The 26,767-nt window shown below is 57.9% G+C and overlaps 1 protein-coding gene across 4 annotated transcripts; it reads right to left on the reverse strand.

Moving 5' to 3' along the window:
* Positions 1 to 1,750: 1,750 nt before the first annotated feature.
* On the reverse strand, positions 1,751 to 25,560 carry GRAMD1A (GRAM domain containing 1A). Of its 4 annotated transcripts, none has more exons than XM_032323611.1 (20): positions 25,272 to 25,560; positions 15,341 to 15,551; positions 15,235 to 15,255; positions 14,689 to 14,773; positions 14,447 to 14,550; positions 14,276 to 14,371; positions 13,469 to 13,549; positions 10,337 to 10,449; positions 10,001 to 10,151; positions 9,202 to 9,400; positions 8,111 to 8,254; positions 6,379 to 6,497; positions 6,148 to 6,290; positions 5,631 to 5,734; positions 5,371 to 5,544; positions 5,203 to 5,290; positions 4,416 to 4,427; positions 4,004 to 4,111; positions 3,800 to 3,920; positions 1,751 to 2,199 (listed from the first exon to the last, which is right to left on the reverse strand). In XM_032323611.1, the coding sequence occupies exons 1-20, from the start codon at positions 25,535 to 25,537 to the stop codon at positions 2,107 to 2,109; spliced, it is 2,433 nt and encodes an 810-aa protein (XP_032179502.1). In that variant the 5' UTR covers positions 25,538 to 25,560; the 3' UTR covers positions 1,751 to 2,106. The 4 variants fall into 4 exon arrangements, with proteins under 4 accessions (XP_032179502.1, XP_032179504.1, XP_032179503.1 ...); XM_032323613.1 differs by lacking the exon at positions 25,272 to 25,560 and adding an exon at positions 21,896 to 22,101; XM_032323612.1 differs by lacking the exon at positions 4,416 to 4,427 and having other exon boundaries at positions 25,272 to 25,555.
* Between the last annotated feature and the right edge of the window lie 1,207 nt (positions 25,561 to 26,767).

Genomic DNA, 26,767 nt, shown 5'->3' on the forward strand with positions numbered 1-26,767 from the left:
CACTGTGTTCCCAGCACCTGTTACTATGCCTGGCACGTTACAGATGTTTGATCAAGTGAATAAATGCCAACGGTAGAGCCCTTCTGATATGCCAGATCCATTTCTACCCCCCACCCCATCATGGGCAGCAAGTTCTATTATTATCCCCATTTTACGGAAGGAGAAACTGAGGCTGAGAGTGCCTCATGCCCTTGCCTAGGGTCATATAGCCGGCCTCAGGTGGGTCTGGGATCCTGCCCCAGCAATGCTGGGGTGGAGAGGTTGGGGGTGTGGGCTCTGGGCTGTCAGGACTCAGATGGGAGTGAGACTTCGGGCTGGCTGCTCAGGTCCTGGCCTCCAGTTCTGGGTGCAGTGAAGTTCCAGGATCCCCCTGACCCAGTCCCGCTGAGCAAGAGGAACCAGGGTGTGGGGCAGGCTTGGGGCAGAGAAACAGGAAGCCGGGGACACTGGACACCTTTGTGGTCTGGGCCTCTGTGCCAACACTTCCTGGGCTGTGAAATTGCCTTGCAGAAAATAACTCTCTTGCTGTACCGAGCCCTCCTCCTAGCAGTGGCAGTGAGGAGAGGCCTTAGGCACTGGGCAAGGGCACCCACTCACAGTCTTACAAGCTGGTGTTCACTGAGCAGCTACCGTGGGCTTGGGGCTGTTCTCAGCGCTTTACTAATATTAACTGCAATTCTTCCCACGGGGTGGGTTTTGTCACTATTCCCAGTTAACAGGTATGGGAAACGGAAGCCCAGAGGAGGTAACTCGCCATGTTCACATAGCGAGAGGGGAGGCTGGCTTGGCCCTTTGCCACCCGTGGTCCCTCCCACCTCCATCCAACCCCCTCCCTACAGTCCTCTGTCCCAAGCCATTTATTAAGAGGATTCTCACAGCCTGTGACATGTCAAAGGTCTCTCCTTATCTCTCACTCACTCTGCTACCAGAACAGGGTTGAATGAGACACACCTGGGTTCTATCTGGACCAGAGACTTGGCCTCTAAGACCATTTCTTCATTAGCAAGATGGTTCCAGATGGCCTCAACCTGTACAGGCCGTGGTAGGGTCCTGCAGGGGACATGACCCTGCATCTAAGTGTGGAGACACCAGGGACAGGCCTGCAGTGGCCTCAGACACATACCTATCGGCCTCCCCCCATCTCATGGAATCACCATGAGACTTAAACGAGCACCAGACCTTGCCACAAAGTCTGGTCCCCATTTGGTGCTTACTACAGGAGTCACTTCCTCTCCCCCCCACTCTTCCATGATGAGGAACATCAGCTAAATACTCACTCTGCGCCAGGCCCCGTTGTGAGGCGCCACACTCATTAACGCAGCGCTTGTCAGAGTGGCTCGCGAAGTGGGATCCGGGGAGCTTGTCGGAAGTGCACACTCTCAGCCCACCCAGAGCTGCTGACTCAGAAACTCGGGGCGGGTGTAGGACTATTCACTTCTAAGAACCCCGGGAGACAAGTGCCGCTCTTAACGCCCATTGTACAGAAGGGGAAACTGGGAAGCTCAGAAGGCTTGACCTGGGTTACGTGACTGCTAAGGATCAGGGACAGGATCTGAACCCAGGCATCCAGGCGCCTGCATATGCCCTCACAGCCCTGACACTGGACCCCGAAGACACAAAGCCCGTGAAAGATGCTGAAGAATCCCAGATCATGTGAGTGACTTGGGCCCCTGGAAAATGGACAGATTCCCCCTTCCAGCACGACAGGAGACCCCCGCCCACTCCCGGGGACCCTGCAGGCACAGCCACAGCTGTTTCCAACCCTTTATTGGGGCTTTCCGTCGGCCCCAAATAAATATAATACATTAAACCCAGAGCTGAGGGAATCGTGCACCCCAGAGGCGCCCCCCACAACCCCAGCTGGGCAAAATAAGTTAGCGGGGGGCCAGGCCAGCTCCCTGGCTGGGCCGGTGACGGCAGCTGGACTTGCACACGCTGGTCTAAAGTGCATCTCGGTTCTGTGGTCCCCATGTCTGTGTGGCCCCTGGCTGGGCCACGGGGAGGGGTGGGCGGGAGGCTCCCGGCGCTCACACCGTGCCAGCAGTGGCCACCGAGGCTCTGTGTCCGTCTATCCGTTAGGGGCATCGGCCGTGGGGCAGGGGTTCCTCAGGAGAAGCTGTCATCAGGCCGTGGCTGGGAGTCGAAGGGAGGGTCCGAGACAGTGATGCCTTGATGCAGCTTCTCCAGCGAGAACTTCATCTGGGAGGAAGAAGTGGGCAGGTGGGAGGTGAGTGCTGGCAGGGTTTCCCGCCGTTGAGGAACTGGGGAGGCTCCAAAGAGATCATGTCCCCAACCAAGGTCACCCCGTGGAAACAGTGGAGCCGTACTGCCCCCAGTTTAACTTCTAAGATGCTGGTGAAGGAAGGGGTCCCAATGGCCCAGGTTCCGGGCACACCCCTGCTATGTACTGGGTGGTCATGGGCAAGCCCCATAACTGTCCCAGGCTCCCCAGCTGAAAGATCCCAGGACGAGTTCAGGGCTCTGATGGCCGAACACCTAGCACTTGGCCCAGGAGCTCTTCTTACTCCCTGCTGTGTGACCTTGGGGAATTCTGGGCTTCTCAGACCTTAGCCGCCCCCTCCACCGCTTAGATGCGGGGCAACACAGGTTGGCCTGGAGAAGCAAATTGGCTCACAGGACAGCCCAGTTCCATCTGAGTCTGCGGTAAACGCATCTGTGGAGTCAACTCTGTGTCCTTGGCAATTTAAGAGGAAAATCATCAGAATTTAACTTAGGATGGGGAGGCCATGCCATCCCTCTCTCTGGGTGATGTGACCCCAGCCTCGATCGCCTCCTGCCCTGTTCTGCGCAGCCTTCCCAGCACGAGCATCTCCCCGCCAGCCTGGTTTCAGGGTGCAACAAAGCCCCCCGAGGTGGGCTCCACGTTATGGTCTCCAGTGACCACACACAATTTCGCCGTCATGCCCCAACTCGGGCTCTGATATCCTTGGGCACCCAGCCAATGCCAGCCTCTCCTCCGCTTCCCACCCCTCCTCCTCCCACCTTAGGTACCACCCCAGTACCTGACCTTTGTGCTGACCCACCACCACATTAACGGAGCTCCTACTGTGCGCGGGCACTGGGCTCAGGCTAATAACCGCAGAGACACGCGCAGTGTTTACTACGAGCACTATTCCAACGTTAACTCATTTGATCTTCACGCCCGTCTTTGAGGTAACAGCATGTACAGAGGAGGAAGCCAAGGCTGGCAATGGTGTAGTCACTCGTACAACGTCACACAGCGGAACTTGAACGTGGCCGTCTGCAGAGATGCAGCCACTGCACTACAGAAAATGTTCGGGGCAACCCCTTCTGGAGATGAGACCCTCCTCGCATCCTTGGGTGGAACTCTTTCCCACCCTCATGTGACCCCTTAGTGGGAGTGGGATTCAAGGACCAAGCCTCGCCTGCCCCCCAGCCACTGTGATGGGTTCAGGGATGAACAGGCGAGCCCAGCGGCCAGTGAGAACGAGCCCTTCCCCTTGCGTGTCAGCCGGAGCGGCAGCTGCCACCTTGGTCAAGGGCAGGAGGGTAGGATACCACCAAATAAAGCCAACCCTGGCAGTGGGCAGAGGCAGGAGATGGCATGAGGGTGGCTGTACCCAGCTATGCCTGAAGTCAGACACCGTGGACATTTTTCCTTGGCTGCGAGCCACCTCTTTCTTCCATTTTTCCAGCAACCCTGGGAGCTGGGGAATAGGACTGGCTTCCTCCTTGTACAGAGGAAGAAACTGAGGCCCAGAGGTATCTGCCACACACCAGGATCCAAACCCAGGGCCCTGCAGCCCCAAAGCCGCACCTCATCGAGGAGTTCCACAGATGCCCGCAGGATCTGCCTCCACTTGTGCACTTCAACGCTGTGGAACTGCTTCTGGAGGGCGAGGATCTCCGCCCACTCCGTGGCCGTCTGGGGGAACTTGCTGCAAGGGGTGCAGGGCCTCAGCTGGGCGGCGGCCTCGCCCGACCCGCCCAAGTCCCCAGCCCCCTTGGGCCCCCCACTCACCCCTTGGCCAGGGCCAGACTGTGCCAGGACTCGAAGGTGTGGGCCGTCCTCTCCAGGGACCAGAGGCGGTAAAAGAGGAGGACATTGAGGGCGATGAGGACGATGAGGCTGAGGGCAGGGGTCAGAGGTCAGCATCTGGACACAGAGGCTCTCCAACGTCAGCACCCACACAACCAAACCACAAAGGGGCATCACGATCACCCCGCTTTCCAGAGGAGAAAGTGGAATCAGAGAGGGTGACTGACATGCCTACAATCACATAGTCCCTAAGCAGGGATCGCATCCAGGCCTCGCCCCTGACGGCCACAGCAGGCTGCCTGGCTGGGAGAGCTGGGGACTCAGGGTCGGGAGAAGGGGCTGCAGCTAGGGGTTGAGGGGAGAAGGGAGGGGGGTGCAGGAAGCAGGGCCATACCTCACACAGATCCTGGGGAGGCAGCAACAGGAAGACAAAAGAGGTGAGAGCCTGCCCCGCCCCTCGAGTGTGCCACATGGCCCCTCTCTGGACTTTGGGCGCAGGGAAACTGAGGCCCAGAGAGGCTGAGTGTGTGACCGAGCTGACTCTCACCTGCAGGGTCTGCTGGAAGCTCAGACCTCACTTCCACATCCTCAGAGTTTCCTGTCTGTCCCCACCTCCCCTATCCCTGGCCTCTGTGCTCCCGGGTGTCCCTGCTTCACCCTCCGTGGTCTCAGCTCAGGAATCCTCTGCTTTTCCGGGAAGCCTTCCCTAGCCTCCCGCAGCTTCCCTGTCCCGGCCCTGTCCCCCAGCACCCTGGCCTGCTGTCAGGTCTCTAGTCAGCTCTGTGTCCCCAGTGCCCCCCAGCTTAGGGCTGGACACAGAAAATAGGACTGAGATGTATGACAGAGCTTTCTCCCCAGATCTTTCCCGGTTCCCCTCATTCTACCTCCTCTGGGTGCCTGCTCACCCAGAAAGCCCTCCCTGCCCCCAGGCTGTCAGGCTCCTCTGACCTCCCAGAGCCCTCAGGGCCTCGCTCTCCCAGCAGGACAGACTCCTCCACCACACACTGGGCACATTCCAAATATCTTCTCCCTCCACCTCCGCTATGCTAAAAAGTGAGCCCACACTCCCACTCCACTAGATGCCCAAAGAGGCCCCGAGAGGCCAGACGCCTGCCCGAGGTCACACAACCAGAATGCAGATCCAGGCCTGTCTGACCCCACAGCCCCGGCCCCTTACTCACACCACGCTGATGAGAACCAGGGCGCTGGGGACGCCTGCCCCGGGGCCTGGGTCCGCGGACGGTTCAGAGAAGCGAGAGCTGAGGGAACCTGAAGGAGAGCACCATGCCATCAGACAGAGCCATCCCAGCACACCCACCAGGGCCCCGGCCCGGCCCGAGGGGACACACCTGAGGTGTGCACGCCCGCCCGGGCGCAAGGGTCCGGGTCCGGGTGCTGGGGCCCGTCGCCGTGACCCCTCCAGCTCAGGGGCCGCTTGCGTCGCCGCAGGCCTGACAGCAGTGTGCGCGCGTCCTTCCCGCCTTCCTCCAGGGACAGCTTCTCCGCCTTGGCAAGCTCCCGCTCTGTGGACGCAGGAGGGGCCTCTGCGTGGCTGCACCCGGCCAGCCGGGCCACCACCCCATCCCCAGCCGGGCCGACCTCCCCCTACCCAGGTGGTGGAAGTAATCTTCAATGCCGCTCCAGGAGTTCTTCTCGATGAGAGACTTCACGAGGCTCCAGGGCTGCTTCCGGTAGCGGATCTCAGAGGACACCCTGGGGTCGCGGGGGACAGGGGGAGGGGGTCAGGGTCTGACTCCGACCATTCCAAGGGGGTGCTTTCCTTCCCCCAATTCAGAGAGGGTCCCTTGTCACCCACAGGCCAAACCGACACACCTTGGCAAGTCTCCCAGATTTAGCAATGCCCTGCGCCCCCCGCAGTTAGGGCCGCACCTGGCCCCGATTCTTCCGTCTTGCTGCTGTGCCCCAGCTCCACCCGGGGTCCAAAAGACAGCTCAGCCCACCGCAAACTGAGCTCATCTTGCCCCAGACCTGTCCCTCGCCCCCTTCCCCATCCTGGTGGACGGCGGCTCTGGGCCCGTTGGCTCAGGCCAAAGCCCTGGGGCTGTTCTGCCACCTCTCCCTGAGGGAGGGGACCCTGTCAGGGGAGGGGCCGGGCCACTGCTCACCGCAGCCGGGCCTTGTTGCGGGCAAGGCCCAGGATGCAGTAGCGGTGGGCAGTGTAGAAGTAGTCCTGGTACGGGATGCCCTGGGTCAGCACCTCAGAGTCCACCACGCAGCCGCCTGCCTGGGGGCCGCGCCGGAACAGTGTCTGTGGGGAGGAGGGAGGAGGGAGTCAGGACCCCCCAAAGCCAGCCTGGGCTGCCCGGCCTGCCACTCTGCCCTCCCCCCGGGCCCACCTGTGTCTCCACCACGGAGGCGCTCTTGGGGCCCAGGGGGTTGCTGATGGGGATGGTGTACGTCAGCACTCGGCGCTGGTGGCACTTGTTGTCGCCACTCCAGGGACTCAAGGTCACATCTGGGAGAGGCAGGGAGGAAGGGACAAAATGAGGACACCATTCTCCAGTCTTCTGCCCACAGGCTGTGGGAACTAGACTTTTTTGGACCATTCTAGTGCTCCGGGACCTCGCCCCCAAACCTACCCTGCCCCCGTGCCCCACCCTTCCTTCTGGAGCCCTAAAACCTCAGATGTTGGTTAAGACTCTGAGCTGGGACCTCTTTCTTCCCTATGCTTGTCACTCATCCTGGGGCCATCTCATCCGCTTCTGTAGCCTCAGTTTCCCTCTCTGTACCAGTCCTGGCTTCTCCTGTGTGCCTCAGACCTAGGGTCCTGTGACCTCCTGAACACCTTCCCTCGGGAGTTCCCCAGACACCTCACACCCAGGAGGTCCCACACTGGCCTCAGCATCCCCCTTCCTCTCGGGGTCCCAGTGCAGGGGTGGCCCCACCATACTCCAGACTCCTCCAGAGCCCTGGGCCCTGCCCTGGACACTCCCTCCTCCTTGTGTTCACTTAAACCAAACATTGCTCCTGGTTCAGTCCATCCCTGCCTGCCCAGGGTCCCATTCCGCCCCCCTGAGTTTCTGGTCTCGATCTCCACCTCTGAGGTCCAGGGGTAGCTTCTTAAAGCCAAGCCTGCCCCTGCCCATAACCTGCCTAGAACAGTCCATGGCTCTCCAGGGCCCCCGGACAGAATCTGAGTTCCTCAGTCTGATGTGCCTGTCCCTCCAGGACATGAGCATAGTTTTGGAGGACTGTGGGGCCCCAAACCAAGGCACGCTCTCTCTCATTCTGCAGAAAATTCTACCTGACTCATCTTCATCAACACAAAAAAAGAAACAGAGGAAAGACAACCAACTGACTAGCCCCTCCCCTGCTTGAATCCCTCCCACAGGCTCCTGAGCCGTTCAGCTGGTCCCACCGTGAACCCTTCTGTGCCACCTGGCACTGTGGCGTCACCTCACCACACATGGCCACAGAGGCCCAGCTTCAAGGGATTCTCCCAGTGTCTGCCCCCGGCCTCAGGGCCTTTGCAGATACCCCACTGGCCTCCTGGGTTTCTCTCCCATCTCCTTGCCTTTCCCCAGAAGAGCTCCTCCTTCAGACCTTGGTTCCTTCATCACATCCTTCCAGCAGCTTCTCCTGAGACCCCTCAGGTCACAGACTCCCCTCTGGCACTCTGTCCCCGCACATCTGTGACTTGTGTGTCTGTTTACTGTCATTCTCACTAGATCATGGACTTCGTCTATGCTGGCCTCCGTACAAATCTGACAGGGCGGCCACTAAATGTGTGATTGTCAACTTGCGTTTACTAAGTGCTTACTGTATACCACTGCTCTTAGCACGTGTCTAGTTATCGACTCATACAGCTCTCAGGAGACCTGGCTACAGCAGGGACTGTTATGCTCCTAACACATGGACGGAGGAAGAAATGGAGGCAAAGAGGCTCAGAACCCTGCCTGAGGCCATTCAGCTAGTTAAGAGGCAAAGCCCATCTGGTCTGGTCTCGCGGATGTGGCTTCTCACTTGCCCACCGTCCCCTGGGCCACATCTGCTCTGCAGTGCTTGCTGGTCTCCTGCTTCCACGCCCCCCACTCCTCCCTTGCAGCCAGGGGAGCTCGGCCGCCTGACCTGTAAACTTGCACTGCTGCAGGAAGCCCTGCAGGAAGGGCGAATCTGAGAAAAGCATCTGCTGCAGCCGCTCGGCTCCCACGTGGAAGACGGAGTTGATGAGGAGCCGGCCGGAGAGATCGGGCAGCAGGGCGGCCAGGTCAGCTGGGGGACAGAGAAGGACGGCGGGGGCTGCATTGCTCCCTCCTTGGAGCAGTGCCTCCGCTTCCCTTGGGTGACCGCTCCTCTCCACTCCCAGGCCTCGCGCAGTGGAAGGGCAGCCCCATCCTCGCAGGCTGCGGTGGACGTGGACCAGAGCACCACTTGGCCCCTTTCTGCCCCAGGGGTAGCTTTAGGGCAGGCACGTGTCCCCCCACTCAGCCAGCCAGAGCCACTGTGATCTGTTCATGGAGCAGCACACGCCCAGACCCAGGGGACTGATGTCACTGGCATCACAGGGGTGGGCCTGTGATGGTCCCAAGCAGCCTGGGCTCTCAGCTGCTGTGATTGGTTCAGGGGCAGGCCTGGGATCCAAGGTGGACCAATCAGAGCCAACCCTAGAGCTTCTGGTGCCTCCGGTGGGAAAAGCAGGCTTTCTCCCCACTAGGCTTGGTGGGGGGAGGGTGGTTTGGGACTCTCTGTGCCCCCCCCCCCCACCCAAGAATGGAGGCTACCTAAGAAGGAAGCTGGCAAATGGGAAATGGAAAGAGTAATAAGAAGAGCCAGCACCGACGGGCCTGAGCACTTTACAAACATTAACTCACTTTCATTCTCTTAACATCAACCCCATGAAGTGGGCAGGATTATTGCTAACCCCATTTTTCGGATGAGAAAAATGAGGCTCGAAGCGTTAAATAATGTGCCCACGTTACCCAGCTAGGAGGCAGTGTGGCCAGCATTTGGGCCCGGGCAGCCTGGCTCACAGTCTGTGCTCTTACCCATCCGCTCTGCTGCCTTCGAGCCAGAGCTAGACAGATTTCTAACAGCACCATCTGAATGCCTACACCCCCTGGACTTTTTAGTCCCAGGAGCCAGCCAATCCCATGCTGACGCCAGTCTGAGCAGGGCTGTCCCGTGGAAGCAAAGCAAATGCCTGGGGCCACCTGCCTCACCTTCCTCCCCTGTGGACGAGGAAGAGTTGCTCGTGTCCGTCAACAGCTCCTCACTGCGCAGCAGGTCCAAGGGGCCCAGGGAGGTGGGCCCCTCAGGCGGGGTCGGCTCAGTGCTCGGTGGTTCAGCCACCGGGGTCACGGTCTGGCTGGAGGAGGCATCTGGCTGGCTGTCCGTCTGCTCCTCCTTGTCCTCCTCTGCCTGCAGAGAAAGGCTGACTCCAGCTCTGTCCCCCTCCATTCCAGCTTGAGGGCTCCCCCACCCCGTGTGCCCACATTGACAGTAAGGATTGAGACTGGAGGAAACTCGACGCTGGGGGTTCACGTGTGCACGAAGCTTCCAGCCGAGCCACAAGGGGCCCTGGGGCTGCCCAGATGAGGGCCCTCTCAGCCCCTACCAGGCCTGTCCTGGGTGCCTGGGCCATAAACCTTCTCATGCCTCTTGTGCCCTTCTGTCTATCCTTCCGTGCCTTGTCTGTCCAGCTCTGTCAGTCCATCGTTCGTTCCATCCATCCATCCATCCGTCCAAGCCTTGCTTCTTCTGTCTCAGTGTCTTCCTGTCTTCTGGCCTTTCACCTCTCTCTCTCATTCCGTTTCCTTTGCCCACCTTAGCTCCATCCCATCCCTCTGTCCATCCTCTCCCTTATCCCTCCATCCGCCTCTTCTCTGGCCCTGTCGGTCCCCTCCCCCTCCCACCACCACCTCTCAGTCTGTTCCTCTCCCTGACACCTCCCCCCGCACACACACACCGTCCTCTGTCTCTTGCCATCAGCATCCACTCTCAGACCCATTCTCTGCTCACCCCATGGTCTGCATCACTGCTGGCTCGGGAAAGGTTGGGGGTGATGCGACCACGGCGCGAGCCCACCGGGCTCGGCTCTTGGCTGTTGTCGGCTGCCCCCGAGGGGGTGATGTCACTCAGGGCGATCACGTCTCCCACTTCTTTGGAGCTCCTGTGGGGGAAAGGTAGGGTATGGGACTGCTGTATCTTTGCACCCCACACTATGCCCAGACTCTATGCCCACCTGGTTTCCCAGACTCTATGCCCACCTCAGTCCACCCGGGACTCCAGGAGCTCTGCACACAGAGCCTGTTGTCTCCCCCTACCCCGGGAACCAGCCACCAACCTCTGACTCACCCTAGACCATTCAGCTGCAAGGGGCAGACATAGTCCTCATCCTCGCTGGTGAGGCCCAGCTCGGAGCCATAGCACTGATGTACCAAGTGCCAGAGCTCACGGGGGCTCAGCGTCTGGGCAGACAGAACATGGGGTTGGCCTCCACTTTCCCAGAGCCCTTCTCAGCCCCAGCCCCGCTAGCCCTCAGGCCAGCATTCCCGTGGTGTCCACAAGGGGGCAGCAGTGTCCCCCCCCATCCAGTTCCATCCGCCCCCTCACAGGGACTCAGGGTGCTCAGGACTGTCCCCTTAGGTCCTCACAAGACTCTCACATCCACAGGGTAGCATTCCCAGACTTACAGAGGAGAAGATGAGGCCGGGGGAGTGGAAGTCACGCGCCCGAGGTCCCACAAGCGACCTGGGGCAACTCAGGGTTCTACATGCACCGGACCCCAGAGCCAACGCTCCCACCCGCCATGCTGTCCTGCCCCAGACTGCTTTCCTAAGTGCTCCTGGCCACAGTGGCTGGAGGCCTGAGACGGAAGTGCAGTGACAGCCCAGCAGCAAGGCAGCCAGCCACCGTGTTATTACCAGGCGCCCTGTGGGCAAACTCACTGAATCTTCTAGAACAATTCTATAAAGCGCTAACATCATTGTTTTAAAGCAATGATGCTGAGGCACAGAGGTGCTCGAGTGGCAGTGGCGAGATGTGACCCCCGGGGAGTGGGGGTGGGGGGACTGCTTTTGCATCTTGGAGCTGACCGCTGGGCAAGCCTGCCTCAGGAGAGCTAATCTGACCAGGCACTTATTCTGGGCCCAGCTCTGGCTGCTATGAAGTAGGGAATGGCCCTCTCTGATGGCGTTCAGTGACATGCCCTGGGTCACTCAGCTCCTCGGTGATGGAGCGGAAACCCCAACCCTGGCAGTCTGGCTCCAGGGCTTGAACGTTGAACCCTCCCCTGCCCTCCCTCTCCCTGGAGGCCATGACCCTCTCTTGGACTCCTGCTCCAGCACCATCACCTCTAAGGATGGGCACAGCTGGAGCTGGAGCTGCCCCCGGGACAGGACAGGAGTGTGGTACAGCTGGAAAGCAGGTTTGGCCTGCTTGGTTTTGTCAGCCAGTAGTCGCAGACACAGACCATGCCCACCTGACATCCAGCCATCCTCCCTCCCCGCCAGCAGAAACCCAATTTGTTCAGGGCGAAAATCTTCCCCAGCCCTAGGGATAAATTATAACTGGTTTACACCAAGTTTTCCATCTTTCCTTTGCAACTAGGTGGTCCTGTTAGCCAGTTCTAGCCGAAGACATGCAAAGAGCAACTGGCTTAAAGGGGGGTTTTCCTTCCCTGAAAAAGGAAAGTGCCCTTTTTACCCACCCATTTTCTCCTTCACTTTTGGACACTTTTGTGATGGAGGAGGGCTGTGGCAGCCATCTTGTAACCATGAGGCAACAAGCATGTGGATAAAACATCAACATGCAGAAGGCAGACAGTGTGAAAGAATAAACAGGAGCTGGGGTCTTTATGGCATAGGGAGTACGGGGGAGAGCCCCAAACCCGCCCTGGGCTGCCTGCCTCCAGACCTCTCGTAAGAGGAGCATTAGCATGATACAGAATCTAACTGCCATGGGTCACAACCCCAGCTCTGCCACATGAAAACCCTCATGACTACGGGCAAGGCTATCCCTCCACGCTTCACTAGTGAAACAGATAGCTGCCACCCAGGGTTGTTGTGAAGACAAAGTGAATTACTGCGTGTAATGCTCAGAGCAGTGCCTGGCACCCAGCAGCACCTGAAATATTTGCTACTATTATTACTCAGGAAGTAATTCAGTGTCTTTTTGCTTAAAGCACATGTGGTTGAGTTTTCTGTGACTTTCTGTGACTTGCAGCCACCTGTACAAACTCATGCAACCACAGCTGGCTTGGGGAGCCTGGGGGCCAGCCCACAGTAGGCCATCGGAATATGCCATGTCTAAAAGCCCTTACACAAAATGTCTTGGGGCAAGACATATGTCAAGATTAAGAAAGTTGCAGATCTAGGAAAGAGAGGCAGTGCCTGTACTGCACGTAGTAACATGGGACCAATAATGATGACTATATTATATTTAGTACACAATGCACAATATATCAAAGGTTCTCCAAGGGTGGTCCAAGGATTCCTGGGGATCCCCCAAGCCTTTCAGGAGGTCCATGCCACCAAAATTATTTTCATAAGTGTGGCTAAGTGTTACTAGTAGTATAAGATACTTCTTGCCTTTTTCACTTTTATTCTCACACTATTCCACTGTACAGTGGAATTTTCCAGAGGCTATGTGACACGTGACACTGTCTTTTTCTGGGGGCTCATGCAGTGTGTGCTCGTGTATTCTTGTGGTTAAGAATTCCCCAGTTTCCACTTCTAATACAGTAACTATTGGTAGATTTAACCCCCTTAAACAAAAGCTCTGTGGAGAGTCTACCATTATTTTAAAGAGGGTTCTGGAAGCTACAGAGCTTGAGAATCACTGGAATATTCAATATTACACAGACATGATAACTTTATGTTGAATTACGATCACATCTAAGATGCACCCGAGTCGAACACGTCAATATTTCTTGTCCTAAAACATATGAACGGTCACACGGAGGTAAACGTAGGCCTGTGCTGTTCACGAAGCACGTGGAGCCGTTTAAGTTTAAGCAAATCAAAATGAAGTGAAAAACGCAGATCTCCAGCTACCCTATCCACTTTCTGAGAGTTCAACAGGCCCATGTGGCCAGCTGCTGCCATATTTGACAGCACGGATGGAGAATACGTTGATTGTAGCAGAAAGTTCTATTAGAGAGTGCTGCCATAGACTAGAAACAGCTGTGTCAGCTTGGGGCCAGACCTTGCTACGGCACACACAAAGGCACCTTCTCATTTTCAGAGCATTCTGCATTTGTGGCGGTGAAGCAAGGGCCATGGAGACACGGATACAGGTCGGTGGGGGCAGGGCCAGGCACTGGGGCCCATGGTGGTCCCTGCTGGAGTCTAGGCAGGAAGCTGTAGGCAAGGCAGGCCTGTGCCCATGGAGGAGAGTGAAGGGGCCCTCCAGCTCCCCCAGTTTGGATCTCCTGGCTCCAGGATCCCCCCCTACCTCAATCCCCAATCCACTCTCACCTAGACCCACCTTTTCAAGCAGTGCATTCTGCCAGAGGCGGAAGATGAGGAGGAAGCAGCGGTCCCGGGCCCCAAAGGAGGTGAAGAAATGCTGCAGGAGAGAGGGAGCTGTGAGCGTGCAGGGGCAGACATGGTCAGAGGGAGGGGAAGCTCCATCACCACCCGCACTTTGTGCCTGGATCTCCATCCTGATGTATCCATTCATTCGTCCGTTTATTTACTCTACAGAATGTTTATCCTGTGCCTAGCCTGGCACCAGACTATGTCCCCATGATGAGGTGATGGCCCCTGGCCCCAGCCCCCAAGCTCCCAGTCCAGGGCAGGAAACAGGCATAGCCCAGAGCACTCTTCTAGTCTCCTTTGACCAGGAGGGATGGTCACCTAATTCCACAAAGGGAAGTCTGCTGGGAAGTCTCCCCCCATTCCCTTCCTGTCTGAGTCATTGGTGTCAGGCAGCCATCTTGGGACCACGAGGCAACAATCATCAGGATAGAACAGAGCGTCAGGGAAGGCTTCCAAGGAGAGGGGACATCTGAGTTGATAGGTATGTGGGAGGGAAGAATTCTACTATTAATATGACCCCTGGGCAGCTGTGGTAGGGGTGAGGGGAGAGCAGACCACAGGCACTGACACGAGGGAGTGTGGGGGGTCTGGGTCAGAGGTGATGGGAGCCTAGGCCAGGCCAGTAGGGGTGGCAGGGGAATAGACAGAAAGCAAGGGATTCTGAGAGCTCAGCGTGCAGAATAAACAGGGCTTGGGGCAGCAGGGGCTGTCTGAGGCCGGTGCCCACAGCCCCCCAGCTGGTCCTCCGGCTCACCTTCTCGCTCTCAGTGCAGATCTGGATGGCATTGGGGATCAGCTTGGCTGTCTTCTCCTTCTTCAGACAGGTCACTTCTTTCAACTGGATGGAAATCTGAAGACGAGAGGCAGGTCAGAAGAGGCCCCAGGCCCAGTCCGCCCACCCCTCCTCGTCCCCAAGTCGGCTCACTGTTGTTTCCCAGCGGAAGATGTTGCTGTAGAAGCAGATCCAGTTCTCGGAGAGGTAGAGGCGGCCTTGGAGGAGGATCTCGCGCTGCAAGGCACAGGAGTAATCTGAGGCGGCCGAGGGGAGAGATGGCAGACACCCGAGTCACACACGCTGCGCCTGCCAGTGCAGGCAGGAGAGGCGGGAGGGCAGCGCGAGGGAACCAGGGCCCAGCCCGGGGATGGGATCTGTGCGGCCCGACTCACCCACAATGAGGCGTTCGGCCTCCGGGAGCTTGCTGAACAGTTTCCGGAAGTCCTCGTTCCGCTGTTTGTACGTGGGGCTCAGCATCTGGAGGAGGTGGGGAGGTAAGAAGCCAACTGGGGGCTCACACCCCCGTACTTGTGCCCCACAAGTGCCCAGAAGCCCCTCAGGCTCCTCAGCCCCCAGCCAGCTCTTGGAGGCTTCAAGTCTAGCTCCCGGCTGCCTTCCCCAGCCCGCCCACGAGATTAGCCAGCAGGAAAACGGTCATTTACTGATTTCCACGTAAGCCTGTGCCAGGGACCCACTGGCATCACTCTTAGCAAGAGTTCCCTTTGGCTTTGTGAGGCTGGGACAGTGTCTCCGGAGACCGGCCCAGAGAAGTTAAGCAACTCACTCAGGGACACACAGGAAGTAAGCGGCAGTCCAGGATGTGACCCTAGGTGTGCTGACCCCGGCACCTAATCCCTTGCCTGCTGCAGCCTAGGGCTCCAAGCCCGGCACCTGTCCCCCTCCCTTTCTCCCCTCCAGGCCCCCTGCCCAATACTTACACTGTACCAGCTCTGCATCTTCTGCAAGAGAAAGGAACGGAGTCAGAATGAGCCCCTAAATTCCCCTGCCCTTCCCCGTCTCCCCACCCACTGGGCTTGCACCAACCTTGCTATTGCGGATGAAGTTCCGGCTGCCCAGGCTCTGGGTGCTGGGTGTCCCAGGCACCCCACCCTTCTCTGAGGAGCTGTCTGACCCCTTCTCCACCATGGTGCCTGGTTCAGGCTCAGGTGGGGATCGGCTCGAGGGCAAGAGCTGCAGCCGCTTACGGAGAGACGGGGAGCTGCTTGGTGTGCTCCGTCCGGAGTGGGGGGTGGTGCTGGGGGAGGAGAAGAAGAGGGGCATTGGCGGGAAACAGGCCGGGTATGGGGACGGGTCTGTTTTAGGAGGCCCACATATCAGCCTATGGGTCCCACCCACCCATTTGACTCCACTTCCAGCTGTGTGACCGAGTGAGCAGCTCCCTAACACTCTGCACGTCCGTGACTTCGGCTCGGACCCATGGGTGGTTAAGTATGTGTCCTTGTCTGCTTGTCGGGGTGGTTCAGTGAATCACTACGTGTAAGGTGCTTGTAGTAGCGCCTGGCATAGAGTTAAGCTCTCAAGAAGATTGCTATTTTTAAAATTATTAATTCATTCATAAATATTTGAGTAGCCCCTCCCCACTCACTTGCTGGAGCTAAAACCCTAAGCATGTGCTTCGTTTGCTTCTTGTTCACTCTTCACTTCTGATCTGTTAGCAAGTCCCATCTGCTCTACCTCCAAAATCTACTTCCATTACTTCCATTACACCCATTTCCCCTGCTCCTGCGCCCTGTCCCAGCCTCCATCCTCGCCGCCCCCCACCCAGGACATCACAATAGTCTCCCTGGGTTCCCTGTCCCCATCACCGCCCCCTGCAGTCAGCCCTCTATACCAGAGGGAGCCTATGAACCTGACTTGGGTCAGGGCCCTTCTGGTCAGAGCCTCTCCGGCCTGCACTGTACACCAGGTAAAGGCCAAGTCCTCACCTCGTCACCCCAGGCCCTGGCGTGGCTCATACCCTCCACTTGAGCTTCCCTCACCCCCAGCGCCCTTTTGTCCCTAAGCTCACCTACTGCATTCCCACATCAAGGCCTCTGTACTTCTGTTTCCTCTGCCTGGAATGGCCTTCCATATCCCAGCCCACCAGGGTCTTACTCGGCTCAAATGCTCCTCTTCCCCTGGGGACCCAGCCCCCAAGGCCCACTTCACACCAACTGGACACACCACCTGGAGTCATTTTGCCTCTTGTTACCTCCGGCTGTGAATTAAGGTCTTAGTCACCACTGTGTCCCTGGCACACAACACTGTACCCAACACGGAGTGAACTCTCAAGAAACATCGGTGACCGTAGGCATGCTCTGTGCGCTGGCTAGAGCAGGAGCAGCAGAGGGACACTTGCTGGCATCGTACCAAGATGCTGGCAAGCTCCCCCGTACAATTACATATTCCTCAGGCAACCCTGGACACGTGACGGTATCGCCATCCCTGCTTCCCGGAGTAGAAGCCAGGACTCGAGGCCACCAACCACCGGTCCCAGGATGCACCGCTGCTTGAAGCCAGGGCACAACTCTACCACAGTGGACTCCATCAACTCCCCGGGGGGGTGGGGGCAGATGGGGGTCCCTGGACCACCTGGGGCTCCTCAAACTTCCCTCTCTTGCCTCCAAGCTCCAGCATATGCTGTTCCCTCACTGTGGACTGCCTCTGGCCTTCCCCGTCTGGCGAATTCGTGTGCCTCTCCCAGGGCTCTTGGTTGCTACCCCTCCCTCTCAGACAGGGCTTCCGTTGTGCCTCCCTAGGGACCTCTGGCAGCTCCCATCCTGTCGCTAACCACTCTCCTGCACTCTGCCTTTGCATCAACCACCCCAGCCCCGACTCCTTCTGGGCGGTCACTTGTCAGACAATAGGTCCGTTTCCCCCACAGGTCTGTGAGCTCCCTGACAGCAAGGTACTGGTCACTGCTCTGTCCCTGGTACTGCCCAGGCCAAGACCCAGGGTAGGCATTCCAGTCACACTTAGGAAATCAGTTTGTGGAATAAAATAAGTAAATAAATGAAATAGGTGGTGATCTGGGCCACTGTCACGCCCCCCCGCCCCTACCCCTTGCCTGGAGCTGGCTTCTCCCAGGTCTATCTGGGCCACTGTCACGCCCCCCCGCCCCCACCCCTTGCCTGGAGCTGGCTTCTCCCAGGTCTCCCTGACACCCATCCCCCACTCTGCTCCCCACCGTGGCAGGCGGGGGGGGGGGGGGGGTGGTTCTGTGAATGCCTGAGTCGGGTTGGGAAACTCCCACCCTGGGCCCGCTGCACCTGACTCCAGGGAAATGAGCCTCTGGACCCTCTCATCAACCCCTTGCTCACTCTTCCCCAGCTCCTCCCTTGCCTGTTCCTCTACCTAGACAGGCTTCCTCACCCCCTTCATGTTCCTGCTCAGTGGACACTTCTCTGAGTCAGCTTCCTCGCTTCTCTATTCAAACCACACTCCCACCTCTCCATCCCTCTCCCTCTTCATCTTTTTCCACAGCACTTACGGCACTTGACCTGCGGTCCTGTCCCTCTCTGCGCTCCGCGGGGCATGGGGGTATGTTACCAGCCACCTTCCTACTATCTAGAACAAGGCTGGGGCACGGACCATTTGCTCCTGTGGACAGACCGGCTGAGCGCCCCTCTCCCCTCACAGGACCGGGATTCAAGTAGGGGGAGACTTGCCCAACCCTCAGCAAACCCCAGTCACTTGCTCCCCATGTGGCTTGGGGGCAAGTGTCTGCACCTGTGCCTCATTTTCTTCCTGACCATGGTGGGACTAATGACATCACCTCACGGGGTTACTGGGGGAGAAAGTGAGGTAACAGACAGCTGACCCTTGAACAGCACAGGTTTGAGCTGTATGGGTCCACTTAAATGGAAATCGTATTCAATAAATACAATACAGTCTTCTAAAGGTACTTACTTCATGATTTTCTTAATACCATTTTGTCTAGATTACTTTATTGTAATACAGTACATAATACAGATAGTATACCAAAAAACGTGTTCACTGACCGCTCACGGTATCAATAAGCTTCTGGTCATCAGTAAACAATGAGGAGCTAAGTTTGGGGGGAGTCGGAAGGGACACACTGATTTTCAATTGCAGGGCAGGTCAGCACCCCTCACCCCTGCGTTGTTCAATGTCAAGGGCAAATAAATCCCAGCAGGAGGGATGCACTCTGGTTTGATCAGTAGGTTCTCTGGGACTAAAACGGAGGCCAAGGTCCTGCCCCTGCCCCAGCGCACCTGTGCTCAAGAGGCCAACGCTGACCCCGACGGGGACCACACACACACACCTTGGCCCAGGGCGCAGGGCCCACACTGACCCCAATCTCCACCCTGCACACGCTAAGCCCTGCGCCAGGCGCTGGGGACACAGAAGTGAACAAAACAGATACGGTCCTGGCCTGCAGGGACCTGACATTCCAGTTGGGGAACCCAGATGAGCAAAACAAGAACACGTGTCAAATGGAGACACTGAGCTCAGGCACCCCCAACGGCGAGCCACACAGGCAGCCCTGAGGCTTGTGAGATCCACAGTAGACCTCTGGGGGTGGGGCCCAGGATGGGGAAGTGTGTTTAAGTTTGAGGACCATGGAAACAAAGGAGGGCTAAGCGGCTGGGTGGGTGGGGTGCAGGGCACACTTGAGCTCAGCCCGAGGATGAAGAGTAACTTAGACAAAAACGCAAGGGAAGACTGTGTTAGAAACAGGGGTGTGGCGTTCAGGGACAGGACTGAGCCTGGCAGGTCTGAGGAGTGAGGTGGCCAGCAGGGCAGGGGAAGGAGGACAGGAGGGCACAGGCCACCCCCCTCCAGGTCCCTCAGGCCCAGGTCAGGAATTTGGGCTTCCCCCTGAGGGCACTGGTGAGCTAGGAGGAGTTCTGAAGGAGGGGGTGACCACTTTCCTCCCCTGCCCCATCTTCTCACCTCTCTAGCCTGAAATGCAGATGCCTTCTCCACCTGCCCTACTCTCCCACGGCCACGGGCCTACAGGAGGGTGCCTAAGGACAGGCCTGATAACACACAGACGGGGCAGGGCCTATGGCCCCCAGATCTTGCTTTTCTGTAGAAGGAAGAGGAAGTGTTCAAGAGCAGGCACAGGCCTGAGGCTGCCCAACCAGGCAGGCTGCTGCAGAGGGAAGGGAGGAGCCCGTTGTGGCTGGAGGACCGTTATGGGGGGCAGGGACTAGGAATAAAACAGGGTTTTGCCAGTGCAGACACCTTTCTTCGGACTTCCTGGGCCTACACAGGCCTAGAGCTCTCTCTGGTCAAACAGGGGCAGTGCATACACAGGTGTGCATAAAAGGGAAACGTGGTATGGGTCCCACGCAGCCAGTATAGGCAAAAGGTACTTCCCCACCGTTGCAAGAAGTTTCCCCCCTCCATCCACCTCACAGCAGAGCTCCCACAGGTGTGTCAGCCTTGCACCCAGAGCCGCAGGGTTCTAGAATAAAGATTCACACAGCGGCAGCATGACAAGTATGCTACAGCCACAAAGTCCCAGAAGTTACACACACACACACACACACGCCTGTCCAGGATGCATGTGTGCAGCTGCAGAGGGTCACAGAAACCATAGAAAGTTCCAGATACATGACATTCACACAGATGGCCATAAGAAAGTCTCTGAGAAGAGGTGAAAGCAAATCACACTCTACAGGGACAGCCATACATGTAAAAGAGCGGTCACAAAGGAACTCAGCCGATGCAGGTACCCTGTAGATAAATTTAAGCCGTAGGGTCAGCTCGGCTCTCCTGGTGTTCACAGCCTGGTGGGGAAGACACAGTGAAGGACCGCTCTAACGTGGCAAGGGACGGAGGGGTCAGCAGTCTCTGTTGTCGCCAGAGAACCCAGACATTCACACAGCCATGAAGGACCCAGGAGGTCACGGACACAGCTTAAAAACACAGTGGCCAGGGGCACCTGGGTGGCTCAGTGGGTTAAAGCCTCTGCTTTCGGCTCGGGTCGTGATCCCGGGATCCTGGGATCGAGCCCCATATCGGGCTCTCTGCTAAGCGGGGAGCCTGCTTCCCCCCCTCTCTGCCTGCCTCTCTGCCTACTTGTGATCTCTCTCTCTGTCAAATAAATAAATAAAATCTTAAAAAACACACAAAAAAAACACAGTGGCCAGCTATGGAAATAATGCATGGGACGTGCTTTATAAACTGTAGCATGGGAACGTCAGTCATTACTGCTCCGAACAGTCAAGGGTACACCCGAGGTCTCATGAAAGAGGGTCCCGCACCCACTAAGAGCCACAAGGGATCTCTCTTTGTGCTCTCACACACAAAGCGCCGGGGGTCTCCGCTGCATACACACAGAAGCCCAGGCACAAACAGAACTGTCACCCACGGATTACGGAGACACATAGAAATTTTCACACCAAGATGTAATCAGAAGTAAATTACAGGCACAGCCCCAGGGGGTTCCAGCCATATACCCAGGCTCTGGACACACAATGTCACCTAGGGACACACACAAGTCACTTACATTTGCACCAAGAGTGAACGTGTTCAGAGATAAATTATAGGCACAGACAGAGACAAAGGTTGATAGCTGTAAACACCGTGTCCACATACCACCAAGTCACAACTGGACACACAGGCAACTTACGGAGAGGCCTGGAGCCACAGATGTTATCCGAAGCAAATTTCACAGACACGCGCACAACCAGGGACGATCTCCGCTCTCTGCACACTCGGAGACCTAGACACATGTACACACACTCCGAAGTCACAAGCAAGCGTGCATGGTCTGATGGGATGCAATAACACATCACACACATACACAACCACAGAAGGTCACAGCCACGCACACAGAGCCTCTCTCTCTCACACACACACAACTGGAGACAGCAATCAGACATACTCAGGAAATTTACAGGAACACATGGAGCCACAGATGGAGTCTGACGTAAATTACACACAGCCAGAGAGGATGCACAGGAGAAATACAGACAGGCAGACACACACTTCCAAGACACCTACAATGGAGACTCCAAAACATAGCGGGCCCAGACAGGGAGGAGGTCAATTCCGGCCCCACGACCTGGGGAATTTCAGGCACAAGGCCTGCCGGACGGCCAAGAAGCCCCCACCACCAGCGGCGCCAGGACTCGCCACAGACAGAGGCGGTGGGAGGGGGCCCAGGCCGGGATGGGGGTTGCTCCCGAGCTCCGTGGCCTGTGCGCGGGCCAGCGAGGGGCTTGTGTCCGCCTAGCCTGCACCCCAGGCCCAAAGCCCGGGGTCAGACTCGCACCCACTCTTCGCCTCCCGGACCGCGTCCGGCTAGGCCGGAGCCCTCCCCCGCAGGCCCCGCTCCCCGCGGATGATCCCGGGACCCCCACCAAAGCCCCGCCACCCCGGCGCGTTTCGCCCTGGCGGTGACGAGCCTGGGTCGGCCCCCACTTCTCCCCCGCCGTCAGCGCCGAGGCCCCAGTGCAGCGCCGGCCCCCTCCCCGCCCCCACCCGGTCGCGCCCACCGCCGCCCCCCTCCCGCCTCGGATCCGGTCGCGCCACCCTCCCCCCAACCCCGAGCCGGGCGCGCGTGCAGCCCCGGACCAGCCGGCCGCGTCCTCCCGCCCGCCGCGCCCCCGCCCGGGTCCTTACTCGAACATGGATGCGGCGCGGCGGGCGCGCCCGGCCGCAGGGCTGGGCCGGCCGAGCGGGGCTGGGCTGAGCTGGGCGTCCCCGCGGGGCACCTGCCTCGCCTTCCGGGGCCGCCGCCCCCACCCGACCGCGTCGCCCGCGTCGCCCGCCGCAGCCCGCCGCCCGCCGCCCGCACAAAGGCCGGAGCCCCGGAGCCGCGGGAGCCGCCGCAGCGTCAGCTCACCCTTCCCGCCCCCGCCCCGTCGCGTCACGGCGCCGCCCCCGCCCGCGCGGGAAGGGGGGCGGCGCGGCGGGAGGGCCCTCGGACCGGGGGAGTGAGGGGGAGGGGCGCCGACGGGCCCGGCGGGAGAGAGGCGGCTAGCGAGAGTTGGAGACGCAGGGCCGGGGGCGCAGGGGGAGGGCGAGCGCTCCGGGGAACCGGGAGGGGCGGCTGGGACGCCGGAGATACCGAAACAGGAGAGAGGAAGGGAAAAGAGAGACGCTGGGAATCGAAGGAGGCAGCGAAGTGAACAGAGGAGAGGGAGGGACAGAAAGAGAAACAGATTCGATTCAGATGAAACGCGGCCATGGCAGCTGCCTTGGCTCGGGCCGCGACCCTCTCCCCTGGTACCCGGAAAGGGTACTTTCAGCTCCCCTTCTGCCCCCTGGTCGGGAGCTGCCGGCCGCCCGGGTTGGAACCGGAGACGGGGAGCGGGGTGGGGGGGGCGAGCTGGAGGGGGTGGGGTGGGCGGCTGGATGGAGATTCTGGGAAGCGGAGGGGTGGGGGCTATGGGCATCGAGGAACCAACTCTGGCGGGAAGGGGTGGGACCTGGAGGCCGCCTCCGTCCTCCGGTGCGTTTCCGCCCACCCACCCCTCACCTAGTGTTGGCCCAGGAGGTCCTCCAGGTCTGGGGACCTCTCTCCGTCCCAGTCCCCGTTAGCCAGAACAAGTTAGAATCCAGCCTCCCTGGCTCTTAACTGTGCTGTGACCTTGGGCAAGTCACTCTGGCCCTGGAGATCTCACCAACTCTGTGGTAAGGGGCATTCCCGCGAGACAGCGCGGGGGCGGGGGACAGCAGCCCTTTTACAGGTGGGGAAGCCCTGCCTCAAAGAGGGGAAGTGACTTGGCCCAAGTCACTCCGGGGTAGGCTGCAGAGCTGGACACAGCCCTGCAGGGACTGTGAGTCTGTTGGTGTCCCTGGACTGCTGGTGTGAAAGCCCGGAAATGTGAGTCCCACCTCACAGCTCTCGGCCAGAGGCACCCCAGCACGGGAACTTGCGCCCCACCCCTACCTCCAACATGCTGTCCTACCGCTTGAAAAAATTCTATTCCCATCTCTCTCCCCACCTTTGCAGCCCCCGTCCCCCAATAAGCCCCACTCTGCTTCCTTCTGGTGACTGGCAGGCCCCAAACTTCAACTTTCCTGGCCCCTCTCTTGCCCTCACACCCACATCCAACCTCTCAGCCATCCCTGGCCACTCCAAGCATAAAATCTCTCCAGAATTTAAACTCTTGGCTCATACGGCCCCTGTCCAGGACAGCACAGCAGTCCTTTGGCTCTTCCAATCCTACCTCCTATAGTCTGCTCCCGACCTGCAGCCAGAGAGAACCTATGAACCCCAGAGCTAGGTTAGGGTCCTCCCAGCTCAGAGCCCTCCTGTGGCTCCACCTCACTCCAGATAAAAGCAAAGTCCTCCCAAGGTGGTGACAAGAACCACCCTTAGGCCAAGTCCACCCAAGGCCCAAGGGTGGTCCTGGTCACCATTCTGACTTTGCCTCCTCCTCCTCCCCTTTTTGCATTCACTCTGATGGCTGAGCTTCCCTAGCTTCGCCACACACACTCCTACCACAGGGCCTTTGCACTTGCGGTTCCTGCTGCACAGATGTTCTCTCAGGTCTTAGAGAGGCACTCCTTCCACCATCTCCGTCTGTCACTGGTCTCTTTATACAGATGACCCTTGAACAACATATGCTTGAATCCATTTATACATGGATTTTTTTTTTACAGTACTACAGTGCTGCACATGTATTTTGTCTTATGATTTTCTTAGAAACATTTTTTTCTCTAGCTTGTTTTATTGTAAAAACACAGCATATAATACAGATAACATACAAAATATGCATTAATTGATTGCTTATGTTCTAGGTAAGCTTTCTGGCCAACAGTAGGCTCTTAGTAGCTAAGTTTTGGGGGAGTCAAAACTTACGCTTGGATTTTTGACAGCACACAGTGGGTCAGTGCCTCCTAACACCCGCATTGCTTAAGGGTCAGCTGTACTTCTCTTGGCCCATTTCTTCTTTTGAAATACTTACAAAATTTTAATTAAAGACTATTTATTTCAAACAGGAAAAAAAAATGGTCATCCCTACCATCCATATCCAATAGATGTGGACATTTTGCCATTTCATTTCAGATCTTTTCTTTCATTTTAAAAGAAATAAACTTTTACAGGCACAGCCAAAGGCCCAACTCCCCATCCCTCCTTTCTCTCCTGCGCCCAAGGTACCCACCGCCCTGAAGCTGGTGTGTGTTCCTTCTGTGTACTTTTCCATCCTGCTTTAATATCAGGATGGCTTCACCAACAATATACCCTATTGTTTAATGCCTTTTAAAAGATACACTATTAGGCTCCTACTGTTATCATTTTGCAACTTGCTTTCTCCATCATCATTGTTTCTGAAACTTCTCCATGCTGGTACACAGAGCTCTAGTTCATAAACCTTCACTCTTATCTAGCATCCATTATTGGAAGAAACCACACTGGGTGTTTTTACTCAGGCCTGGTATATTCTTTCTTTCTTTCCCCCTGCAGCCTTGAACCTTCAGCTCCTGTCTCCTCGTGCCAGGGGTGCTGTCTCTTCAAAGAAGTTTTGTTTACTTCTCCCCCCACCCGCCGCCATGAGCTGCAGCAAGACATACCCTTTACACTGGCTTCCAATACAAAAACTCTATGTGACATATAGAAATATATGGGACATCACAAAATTTGCAGGAAACTATGCTTACTACCTCACAGACTGTATTTCCAATTCTATGCTGTTTCTGTTTGGAAAAAGTGCTCATCGCAATGCACTACCTTGGTTTCACGGTCCTTAAATGGTCATGATCCACAGTTTAAAAAACACGGGGTGTGCCGAAGGGGGTGCCCCCCCCCCTTAGCAGGTAGTGTCTAGCGGAGCGCAGAGAGCTCAGGGACCCTTGTCCCAGCACATGTTTCCAGTTGCCTCTTTCTGTTCATGTGCCTCTTTCACAACCTCCGGTCAGGCCCCATGTGGGGCTAAGGCCACGTTCCAGCTGACCTTCAGCTCCCGCACCCGGACAGTGTCGGCCCCCCCCCCGGAGCAGTGTCAGAGAGGGAGAGAGCACCTCCTTTTTGTCCCAACACCCGGCTGACCTGTCCTGGGACAGACTGTCCGGGTCTGGCGTCCTCGGCAGCTGCAGGCGTTGGGGGGTCGGGGTGCACGGGGGTGATTCCCCATCACTGCATGGTGTGATATAAATGGAGGGCACCTCCAGGAACCTCCAGGGCTCACGGGCCAGGCCCTCTGCCCCGCCACCCTTTGGCTGCTGGCTCTGCCACTTGGCCCGGGGCACTGATGCATCCTCCGTGCTACCCTCAGCCAGTGGGGGCCAAGGCAGCTGGGGCAGGAGCTCGGCCATGGGGAGGGCTCCGCCTGCCCAGTAGGGGGCCGTGGATAATGGCAGAGTCGCTGTGGGAGAAAAAAGGAGAAGTGAAGGGGGGAGCCCCTGTTTAATCCTGCCTCTCAACCACTCCCCCACCGCTCCGGCCGAGCTGAGGGTCAGAGAGGTCTGGGTGGGATTCCCACCTCTGTCAGGGTCCTCTCTTCCGGACCCCGAGCCTCAGTTTCCTCTTCTGGAAACTGGAGATCCTGATGCTCACATCTTCTGATGGCTGGGCGGCATCAGAGAACTCTGACATGTGAGGTGCCCAGTCCAGGGCCCCGTACACAGTAAGTGCCCAGGGACCAACTGTTCATGCCCCTGGGTGGGGGGTATTTTGTCTGAGCATTCACCAAGGCCAAGCCCAGGATTTTCTCTACACCAGTGACCCTAGCTCCCTTACACACACACACTCGCGCGCAGCGCGCGCGTTCTCGCACAAGGCCTGGAAGAAGCCAGAGGCCTCCGGGCCTGGGTAACGGTGAGGAGACAGAATCCGGGATTTCCCTTCCCTGTTTGCTCAGCAGTTACCCCTCCCAGAGCAAACAAAGGGAGGGTGGCCAGCTGTGGCCTCCTCAGCAGGGAGGAAGCGAGGCCAGTTCTTGCACTGTGACTGTGGTATGACAAGCCACCTGGGTCCGGGGATATCAAATCGGTCTCTCTCTGTCCACACAGCAGAACACAGAAAGGGCTGCTTGGTGCCCGGCTGCCCAGGGAATAGGGAAGAAGGACCTTTGGGACCCGGAGAGGGTTTTTCCGACTTGTGGAAGAGAACTGGACCCCAGGGCCCATCCCAGGCACCCCAACATCCATACCTTACGGTTTCCTCCTCTGTTCCCACAGGGTTCTGACTTCCAGAGTAAGGACAAGAGACCAGGCCCTTCCCTCCCCCCCAGGAGTCCTGGCTGGACCCAAGAGTCACAACCTTGCGTCCAGAATAGCACGTCCGGCCGGAGTCGTGTTCCCCTCTGACCAGCTGTTCCTGGGAGAAGAGATGGAGTGGGGGTGGGGGTACCCACCCCACAGTGGAGGCTAAGGTCAACCAGCCTGCCTTTCCCTCTCAACTGCCCTAAGCCTCTGCTGGCCCACCTCTCCTGTTGGCTGGCAGCCAGTCACAATGTAGCTTCTGTCCATCCCCACTATTCCCCCAGAACCGCGCCTCTGCCCCCTAAGGGACCAAATCTGGGACGTTTTCCAGTCCTCCTCTTC

This window comes from Mustela erminea, chromosome 19, assembly GCF_009829155.1.
Source record: "Mustela erminea isolate mMusErm1 chromosome 19, mMusErm1.Pri, whole genome shotgun sequence".
NCBI classification, from domain to species: Eukaryota; Metazoa; Chordata; class Mammalia; order Carnivora; family Mustelidae; genus Mustela; species Mustela erminea.

What these genes read in the sequence shown, in the direction of transcription:
- GRAMD1A (XM_032323611.1), bottom strand. Translation starts at nt 25,537, where the DNA reads ATGGCCGAGCTCCTGCCCCAGCTGCCTTGGCCCCCACTGGCTGAGGGT. An exon ending in GGCCGAACGCCTCATTGTGG is followed by an intron (nt 14,551 to 14,688) that starts GTGAGTCGGGCC and finishes CGGCCGCCTCAG; the next exon opens with ATTACTCCTGTGCCTTGCAG. An exon ending in CCTCCGTGGTGGAGACACAG is followed by an intron (nt 6,291 to 6,378) that starts GTGGGCCCGGGG and finishes TCCTCCCCACAG; the next exon opens with ACACTGTTCCGGCGCGGCCC.